Source organism: Ornithodoros turicata, chromosome 7, assembly GCF_037126465.1.
Source record: "Ornithodoros turicata isolate Travis chromosome 7, ASM3712646v1, whole genome shotgun sequence".
Lineage (NCBI taxonomy): Eukaryota > Metazoa > Arthropoda > Arachnida > Ixodida > Argasidae > Ornithodoros > Ornithodoros turicata.
In genome coordinates, this window is record NC_088207.1 from 43,662,047 (window position 1) to 43,672,796 (window position 10,750).

The 10,750-nt window shown below is 43.2% G+C and overlaps 1 protein-coding gene across 4 annotated transcripts; it reads right to left on the bottom strand.

Annotated features, from left to right (window-relative positions):
• Positions 1-36: 36 nt before the first annotated feature.
• LOC135401178 (uncharacterized) lies at positions 37-9,952 on the bottom strand. Of its 4 annotated transcripts, none has more exons than XM_064633428.1 (11): positions 9,852-9,952; positions 6,757-6,951; positions 6,424-6,677; positions 6,178-6,322; positions 5,975-6,104; positions 5,630-5,795; positions 5,400-5,548; positions 4,311-4,804; positions 3,486-3,674; positions 3,209-3,332; positions 37-2,238 (listed from the first exon to the last, which is right to left on the bottom strand). In XM_064633428.1, exons 2-11 carry the CDS (start codon positions 6,906-6,908, stop codon positions 1,975-1,977), a joined length of 2,067 nt encoding a protein of 688 aa, XP_064489498.1. In that variant the 5' UTR covers positions 6,909-6,951; positions 9,852-9,952; the 3' UTR covers positions 37-1,974. The 4 variants fall into 4 exon arrangements, with proteins under 4 accessions (XP_064489498.1, XP_064489497.1, XP_064489499.1 ...); XM_064633427.1 differs by having other exon boundaries at positions 9,841-9,947; XM_064633429.1 differs by having other exon boundaries at positions 9,846-9,926.
• Positions 9,953-10,750: the final 798 nt, after the last annotated feature.

Genomic DNA, 10,750 nt, shown 5'->3' on the forward strand with positions numbered 1-10,750 from the left:
TTTCAAGACTTTCAGACATGAGGTATGCAGCCCAGCAATGATGGACAAATGTTTTATTTAAGTGCTGTTCACTTGTGCATGCCCTGCCAAAAGCCAGTACATGTACAAGGAAAACATGTTTACCGGTTTCGCATATACAAAACTCCTGTACAATAACACAAGAAAACAACGTTTGTCACTTCATGGAAACTGTTGCAAAAATGAGAACTGGACGGGTGCAGTTATAAAAAAATATTTTGATTTCAAAGTGGAATGTACGTCACAGACCTTCAAGGCAGCTCAATAAGGAGCATGTGGACGGAATGGGAATGGTGAATTTTAATGCAGAGCTGACCTTGCTCCAAATTACTTTTATTATTTACACTACGTGTATATTTAACTTGTATAGGCACCTCCATAAAAAGCACTCCATGATTATGGATATCTAGTGCGTGGAAAAGCATGACCATAAAATTTATAATGAAGTATGAGATGGTATGTCATGCTTCCACTCTGCAAGGCACTGAGACCTTCATAATATCAAAATGTAATAGTGGGCAGAGATGAGAACACCTTGGCTATGATATCTGAGCTAACCAAAGTTCAAGTCCATGTGAGATACACCTGAGATTCTTCTGTGTACATCCCATAAATTAAATCTGACCTCAACAGAACCAAGCTTGCTTACATATCATTCCAGCACCAGCAATTCTCAGTCTTTGTAAGGAAGCGTCCCACGTCAGCTTAGACAATGAATGAGCCCCCACATTGCATGTCAGGAAACATTTCATGAAGTTTAGGTGCAAGAATGCACGAAAAGGCATTTTAACAAACAATGTAAGTGTATAAATGCAAATATAAACTTAAAAAAGCTTGAAAACATTACTGCAAAAAGGTTGCACTGCTCATGTAAAACACGGAAAAGATGGGAATGTAATATTCCATGAAGAAGCTTGCTATGACCAATGTCAGTATGGAAAGGATATTGGTGATTTACAGTCATCATATCAACTGGTACCCCTGCACAAAACACCATATGTTAGTTTCAAATACTTGCTCGAGTTATCCTCTGCCAGACGAGCCGGGTGATACGTACAACGTAGTAAAACTGGTGTGGACTATGGTCATCATACCAAAGCGAATTTCAACCCACCTCCAGTGTGTAGAATCTCTGCTCTCATGTCAACTATCATTCCTTCTTGTGAATGGTGGTCACCTTTGCACCTGGTGTTTCATGTACTCTGGCATGACGAACCCCTAACATTCTGTGTGGACTCAGCAAATGTGTAGCTGTGTGTAAATATATAGCACATTTGTGTGCTATATGCAAGGCAAACTTGCATTATTACAAGTGTCTCGTTTGATTCTGGTGTGTAATCTGCAAGTTGTACACTGAACGTGGCAGTAGATGCCTGAAGCTGGAAGTATTGCACAGATGTACACGGTGAGCATGATGTCTGCATCATAAGTGATAATCAGAAAGGCATGGCTAAGCACGGCATCTTCCACGTGTAGCTCCATAAGAACTACATGATTGGTCATTACTCATTAAATAAAGTATTTCAACAAAGGGTGCCTCCCCAATCAAATGAACACCCCTTGATAACCCACAGCATCCCACCACCCTGCAGCATAAGACCTGACACTTTAACAACAGTAAAAATAAAACAGTGCAGGGCTACCTCAAAGGTCATTAAAATAATGCATATCACCTCTCAACTAAAACTCTGACTTTGTCATTGGCTGCTAAATGCATTTACTATGTGGAGATCGGTCGATGGGTTAAGGCATCCACCATGCTACAGTGCCTGATTCCTCCACCCCTATCCTATTTTTTGTTCATCAGGCACAGCACTAGTATGGTTTGCCGTACCATACATATTTTCTTTCCAACCTAGGATTGATTGATTGATTTGATGTTTTCTGGCACAACAACAGCAAATCCAACCTAGGATGTCCTGCACACTCACGCACTTCTTTGCAATGGATGGCTGCTCAGTGAATGAAAGGACCAAAAACTTTTAGCACTAAAACTGATGCAATAAGGGCAAGACTCGCGGTCAAAGGTGATGCACCGGCAATACGACACTTTAGAGTGTCATACCTGCTTGGATTGTCTTCCAGTAACTTTTCAAACTCTGCCTCCACTATTTGGCCGTCGAAGTATGTGATGGGATCGTTGTACGGGTATTCAAAACCTTGAAGACATTCACACTTGTAGCCGCCAGATATGAAGCCACGGCCAAGAATGGGGACACACTGCAATGATAGACAAACCGAATCGTGGACTGGTACTTGAACAAAACCCGAGCTGTACGTGGTGATTTACATTTTATCCTCAGCTTTAACAAAAAATTAAATCTGAGGGACACTCAGTGCTATACCTAGGTGAAACAAAAGCAAATAACAGTTCATTATTCATGAGATGAGAACATTATGTGCACTGCTCCTGTAGCAAATGACAAAGCCTTGATTATCCATTTTTTCCTTTCGTACAATAAATCACTGCTTAAAAATGCACAGCTTCACACAGTCAGGCCATGCCCTGCACCCTTTTGGAGGCAGTAATAGACTTTCTATTAGTGTGTGTATACACAGTAACCCCATCACTCATCATTATTTAAATGAAGTTGTTCTTCAAGCCTTGACATGTACAATTTCAGAAAGCGTAAAAAAAAAAACATGAATCGGGTCATACTGATTACCTGATCAGATATTTACTACATACAGTCAAACCTCATTACGGTGAGGTGCTATGGGAACTATGAAGCTGTCTGCTATATCTATCACTATACTGCAAAGTGTAGATGAGTCACACCTCAAGTTTAAGGACAGCCTCAAGAACTTCCCTATAGCAGGCAAATTTGACCTTTAAGCCTTAAAGGTCAAATTTAATAAAGTATAAGGTATCAATTTTCAAGTATATAACCTTAAGAAGACTACAACTGACAACAACAGATGATGGACCACGAGCTGCACAAGTAAAGACAGCGCACAGACTTGGAAATTTTGCTCTGCCTCCCACTTTTTGTGGAAATGTATGTGCGTGCCTTTACAGATTACCAACATTCGCCCTACTGCACATTCAGGAGTGGAAAGAAATTCTACTTTAACAGTTCCAAAAAAATTACATATCTGATTTACCCTTCAACATTCATTTGCTTCAGCAAATTTAGAGTTGCTGCTAATACATTTATGAGAAAGAAGGCATAAGTCTCTCACAACTTACCCTAGAAGAGCGCCTGTCACATTTGTGAGTATCTTGGAATACATTATCCTCAGTGTACGGCTCATAACCTGGACATTGGTTGATGTCCATCTCCATCAGCTTCACTGATACAGCAACAACACCCCTGAACAGAAAGAATATCACTTTGTTGCAAAAAAAATATTTTGTAAAGTATGAACAAGGTAGACTTTCATAAAGATCGTAATATTTTCTGCACAGTACCACTAACAGCATCCCATGAGACACAGTTTCATAATGTTAGAGACACAGTTCTCACTTGAATTCGAGCCGGCTGTGGAGACTGTCCCAGCCAAAGAAAGGCGAGGCATAAGTGATGATCCAGTCATTGTGGAAACCACCACAGTCAAAGTATGGGGAAGTCCAATGGCCGTGTTCCATTTCGGCTGCCTTGTACTGTAGCGGGTAGTGATCGTAATTGATCGCATTATGCCCAGATGAGTTGTATCTGTAGAAACACTGCCGTTACATATCGCGCTAGCGTTCAAGAAGGACTTTTCCGTCCCAGACCTAGAACAATCAAGTATGCATAGGGCCCTGTGTTTCAGGGTAAAACCCGCTAAAACCTGTTTTTACCCCCCGATCTGCACCATCGTTACTTGGGGTAAAACCCGAAAAGCCCTGAAAACGAACTTTGCAATGTGCCAGCTCAGCTGCCAATACGAGCACTGACGAATGGTAAACATTGCACATTTGGCATGGCTGTTTCATATCTTGTGTTAATCTAAAGCGCGAGAAGAACTTTATTTTTCTATTTCGGACCCGAAAACATGCTTTTCCACCCGATATAACCCTGTTTTTACCCTCTTTTACAGCTCTTGAAATAAAACCCGACTTTTGCCCCCCTATTTTCAAAAAACATAGAACCCGAAAACACAGGTCCCTAAATATGCACCACATATTAGTGCTAATCTACAGGTCTCTAACATCTGAGTATTCATCACACGTCACATTAGGTGCACATGTACTAGGTTCTTCACAACTGTGAAGGACCTCATATACACATTGTATGCCCATAGAATGCCACTACTTCGCATGCGGCAACGAGGGAACAAATTTTATTGCGTTACATAACACCACTAACCTGATCTGTATCTTAGCAGTGTATGTAACAAGATCATCCATGTTTGCAGCCCAGCGGGTCTTCAACTTAGAGAAGAAATCTTTCTCTGTGTAGGGGCCCAGTGCAGATTTTACAAATCTCGCCATATCGTCCACATAGTACCGTCGAACGTTGCGGCCCTTCCTGTATGCATATGGGGCATAGAGAGTGCGGTTGGGAAACTGCTTCACATCAAAGTACACCCCGCATCCAACAATCTTCTGGTCCCCTATCACTAGCGACATTGCCTCTCCAATGATCTGATCCTGACTGAGGGTCCTGTCAGGTACTCGGAATTCCGCAAAGAGGTCTTTAGGGTCAACAGTTTGCAGGAATCCAGAAAGAAAGTTTGCAAGACGAATCGCTGCACGAGCTTCATTTTCAAGCTGGAGCTCTCGCTGGTGAGCCACAGCACCGGACAAGAGTAGTCGTTCAGGTGACCTTCGACGGACATCCCAGCAGTTTTTTGAATTGACCTGTAGAGAAAACATGCGTAACATGTTATAATGAACAACACAGACGGGAGCAAATATATTCTGAATGTATAACGTAAATAGTTATAACTAGGGTACTGCGCTTTCGGTTTTTATTTTTGGGCGGATCCGGCGTATGTTTTTTCCGTGTTTATTGATTTTCACGAAATCTGCTTTTTTTTTTCTATGTTTTTCCTGGCTTGGTACATGGTTTACCCGACAGTTATCAGCGAATAGAAATCACACTGTAATTTCAGTGCTGTGTGCGTCGAACGCAGTCTTAGCAACAACGACAACCAATACAAATTACCAGTTTTGTGACATCAAGTAAAAGTAGTAGAAAAAGCAGAAAAGTAAGAGTAAGTAGAAAAAGTAAACTGACATTTTTCACAACCATCATATTTCTGTATGGTTTTCTCATCTGCATTAACTGGCATGTGCAGCAATTTATCTCTGTCATCGTTCCTGGAATGTCCCTCTGCATTTGGTGTTCACCGAATTAGGGAAAATTTACCCCGCATATGTTTTTCGGTATTTTTAGATTAAAACCGAAGGTCCGGAACCCTAGATAGAAGATACAGAAACAAGGCCCTCTTACTGATTTCATGTGTGCAAACACCGTCGTTGGATCTTTGTCGTCAGCGGAGCTAACATTAAGAATCTCCATGTAGTTGGATTGCTTTCCAATATACTTCAATCGTTCATGTTCCTTCAGTCTGAGCACGTTTTGTGTGAGGACCATCAAATCTGTCACGCAGAAATAAGCATTAAATTCAGTTCTAACACAAAATACACCTTTTATATCCTCCAAAGCTCGGGAGAACTTACACCCAATCTTTTCACAGTCATATCCATTCCTGTATTCCTCTTCTGTTGCTCTTTCAATAAGCTCTCCATGGAATGGGTTCCTTACAATTCTTGGTCTTCGATACCCGGGCTGACACCGGCACTGGTACCCACCCCTTCGGAAGCCATACCCATGTACTGGTTCACACTGAAAAATTTCTTAACCTCTTAATATTCTTGCAGAACATACATATCCACATATACTACATAATGATAGACAGAGCCATTTCCTTTAATAGGGGTGCATTTATGTAAAAATTTGATTAAAGTAAAGTGAAGGCTAAGCACAAGCACAGGGTCTATCTGCTGGACAAGTTTCCCAGGTACCTCAGTGGTTTCGTTCTTGCAACGTGATGTACCAGCAAAATAGTTTGGCCGTGGATTCCCATCCCCAATTGGACACTGGTTAATGTCAATCCTTTCGTAGTCCAGTTCCATAACAGCCACAGCTACATACCTGAAAGATTAATGCAATTTAGTTTGAAAGGTTTTGTACTCTAGCTAAGATGGACATTTTATAAAATGCTTACTTGGGAATTTCAATGTGTCTCCACTGGGTATGCCGTGGGTAGATGTCGGGAATTGGCACGGTTGCCCCGTAAACCCACTTGTTGGACCGTTCACAATCAAAATACGGTCTACTCCATTTGACAGGTCCGGGGTTATCCGATGGAGCTGACGTGAAAAAAGGCACGTTGTAAACTCTTACATGCTCTTCCCAAATTGCGAAGAGAGTTTATCTGATCTTTTTTATGTAAGGTGATGTATTTTTCTACCTGGAGGTCCATGCCAGACGAATGTTTCATTGGTGCCATTGAAATGAGTAATCTGTACCGTGTAAGTCGTCTTAGAATCTTGTCGCTTGGTTGGGTCGGGAAGCCAAGCATGGTACCATTCATTAATACGGTACTGATCACTCGAGTAGTTGCGGCTTGGAGTGTCTAAAGGTATTGCTCCTAGATCAATGGCTTGAATTGTATTCAAAGTGGATGTGCCTTCCAGGTGGTACGGATCGTTGAAATCGTCGGCACTACATGAGGAAAATATGGAGGCTATAAATATTGCTCGACAATGCTCCTGATTGTTGCCGATTACTGAAAACATCATACCGAAATGCACGAGGTGCAAAGAGTGGCATGGTCTTATTGAAGAAACCTTTATAAGATGGGGTGAAAGACATGTTTGGTGCATAGTAGATCGCACTGCTGTTGATAAACCGATTGGATGCTACGTCTGATATGACTGACATGAAGTAGTACATAAAACCTGGTTCATCGTTGTCAGCTGCTTTCTGGAGAATATAGCTGCAACAAAAAAAAAGTTATAACTTAGAAAATTACACTTTTTGTAGAGCACAATGTACACAGGTTACTTTCTGGCTTGAACAGCACAATGGCAGTTGTGTGTTTGCTTTCTACACATTCTACAGCCCTCAAAAACAAGAATGGCTTAAACGAAAACTCGTTCAATAAAGGAACGCAGTCACATTCACAAAGTACAGGGCGAACCGGGAAATGATGATGATTTGGAGTGTAATGGCCCAACAATAGTGGAGGACATAGTGTGAACTAGAGATATGGTAGTTATTAAACAGAACAGAAAAGTAACTAACCCAGCAGGCATTCAAAACAACTACGCCGCACCTTGCTTATTGCATCTCATAACAGGACAATGTTTGACACCAAATATTCAGTTCATGCCATAATGGAACCACAGTGCATTGTAACCGCTGATAACACAGGACCGTCGTAGTGGGTCATATCTCATCAAATCGTGTACATGCAGGCGTGCTTATGACTAAATCATGACGATGCGCGTATCGGCTACCTTTACTTATCTGTACTAAAATGCAACCACGCTTGTTAATATGCCGCATTAATCGCGGCGCGACTGGGTTTACCATGTTTCAAGGGGAACGTGTACAGATACAAAATCAACCACTGTGACCATTACGCTCTAGGTTGAGTAGTGCAGGAGTAAGATTTTAACCCTGAAGGAGTAGCGCAGTAGTAACCCTCAATCTCAGGCTTGTTTACCAAGCAACATTTTGCCTTATTTTACTTTTATTTACAACAGATCTTCCACCATCGTTATTTGCAACAGATCTCCCACTACAAAGTATTAGCCCAGTGTCCATGAGTCATTTCGTTGCTCAAAGTTTCTGCAGATGACTCTTCGCAAAAAACATGCAGCGGAAGTTCGTTGGGCGTCAACGACCATGATCAACACTGACCCACACCACTCACCTGAAGAAGAATGCACGCGACAGGGCCATGTTATGAACGTGCAAAAGATTTGTCCGGTTGGGAAACACAGGATCGATATTCAATGTTTTGATGTTTGGAGCATGAGTAACAGTATCGTTCGGCAGAAATAAGTCGTTGACATCAACAACTCTGCAGTTTTCGGTAGACACTTTGTCGAGGCGTGCCCTGATTTCATCAAAGCTGTCCCTTACGTGCCAGTCAAATTGAGCAAACACTTTCACACAGAAGCACACGAGACACAGAAACACTAAAGTGTCCTGTATATGCAGTGCCATGGTTCTTCGCCGACAAATGAACCAGGGGCGATGCAACAGAAATCGGAGTTTTACACAGGTAAGCGATCCACCGCCATGTTGACTCGTTGCTTGGGCGCGGCGACAACTTTTTTACTGCCGGTAAGGCGGGCGTTTAAATCGAAAGTCGCTCGCTGATTGGCTTCAAGTTTCTAATTTCCGTACCTCCGTTGGTGTGGCGCTCAATTCAAAAATACAGTTAGCTCCTGGTGACGACAATAAAACATAATGCGAATTGTTCAAGAATAATGAGCGATTGGCCCCCTAGCACTAGAACCACTTCGACCAACACACACGAGTACTTTGACTTTGGTAGTACGTAGTACTTCGAAACAAATTACACATGTTGCCATGGATGGCAAGTGTAACGTAGTTATGATCCAAAACAGCTTTACCACTGTGTTACTATCACCAATAAAAAGTGTCGTAATTGACGGTTACAAAGTCGGCGGTTGTTGGCATAGACGCTGACTGCGTGCAGGACCGGCGAGAGGGTGGGGTAGTCGGGGATGGCGCCCGGGGCCACTTCAGGGTCCTGCGGGACCCAAAGCCTGTCGTAATAAAGAAGAAATACTTGGACTGTGTTATCGAGACGTCAGGGGAGGTTGAACATGAGAGAACTGAAGTTCTGAGGCTGGAACAACATAGAAAGGACAAATACATCCGAACTCACGCTCGTGTTTTCGCACATAACCAGAGCAGGATATTCATTAAACTGACATTGCTCGGGACGGATGTTCCTGTGTTCATCACACGACAAGGCCTCAAATTGCCTAAGAAATTAACGATGAAAGATTGGAAGTCGCAGGGGAGGTGTGTTAGCAGACCTCAATTCGTAGAGCCCTTGACCGGTAATCCAGAAGATGTGGGTTCGACTCCTACAGCTGGCTAACCTTTTCAGTGACTTCCATCTTTCAGGAGAGGTCCCGGGCATGACCCATCCCCGGGGCCCCTAATTTCTCTCAACGGCCCTGACTGCGTGGGGCAGTGATTTATGTAGACCCCTACGCCCCCCCAAACCTAGAGGAGACCCCCTCCCCCCTCACTCTAGTCGCGAGAACTGAACATGTCCAGGTCCTAGGTAGCGGAGTTAATCAGTGCAAGGATCTTCCAAAAAAAACTCCATCCAGAAAAAGAAAAAAAAAGGGGGGGGGGAAGGGAAGCCCGAAAAGCATGCAGGTATGGATATCACACTCCACATACTAATGCGCTAAGAGACACACCCACCAAGTGCCTAACGTGTCTGCGTGGTTTTAATGTGTGTCCAAGCAACGTCACACACACTAGTGTGTGAAGAAAAGCTTCGTGAGGCATCACCTACAAAGCCACAAGGTATATCGCTTGAGAGCGCACGTATATCAACTTATAAATCTTTGCGTGCTGGAGAAAATGAATAGACCCCGTTTCTTCCCCCCTCGACGAAGTTCAACAGAAGTTCCCCGTCAGTGCCGAAATCCTTGCAAACGATGTCTTCTACGGTGTACGGTCATGACTTAATTCCATCCAAAACACGCTTTGACAGCGAAAGCTTCCCACCAATCATCCAGCAACAATTTCTGACAAACAGAGCAAGGAACCAGGAATGTCTTACTAAGAAAAAAAAAAAAAAAAAGAAGGAAAAACGTAAGCCGACCTGACCGTTACCATGCAGTGACCAAAAGTAGGCAGAGTACCTCCAGCGTAGTGAGGGAGTGACCACAGGGTTACCACATGGACACAGAATCACATAGTTCTTGCGGAGACCCAGACGATGGGATGCACACACCACACCACATTTCACTTCGAATGTCTGTTTGTTCCGACAATCCGGGCAGGCGCGGGGGGGGGGGGGGGGTGCAGTTATCGCACGCCACGTGCACGTTATCATTAGCGCTGGGTAGATACACGCCCTTGTGAAGGCGAAGTTGCTGGGTTCTTTTTGGTCTTTTGCCTTGATAAAGACTAGCGCTGCTGATACCATTTAGATAAACACGTCCTCTCGGGTGTCCTCTATGTTCAGAAACCACCGGCCAGTGAGTATACGTCAAGGTACAGCTCCCGTCAACCTTAATAATAACACTGAAAAAAAAAAAAAGAAGTGGTCTCGTGTCCGAGCATGATTACAGAAACACTTGGAGCCATGAGGAAGTCTTAATTGAACAAAATTATTCTGTTAGTTTAAAGCAAGGATTTTGTTGATTTAACATTCCCCCAGTGCTCCCAAGGTGACTGTTATCGCGCTCGGGAATGAGACCGATTTTTTTTTTTTTTTGTGTGTGTGTTATTATTAAGGTTTACGGGAGCTGTACCGTGTATACGGCATTCGGAAAACGTTCAGCATGCCTATCAGCGACGGATATCTGAACTCGCGGTCACCACCGACACGGGACATAGGACCTTGTCACTGGGACCCTGTCTCAAATCCAGTGGCTAATACTACGCTTCGCAGGTGTCCCCGGAGGTTACGCGTTCGGATGTTACGTTTAAGTGTGACGGCGACTGTACTTACCGCGCGCACAAGCAATTTCGCATAGGTGCAGGACAGATACATACCAGCTTTCTTT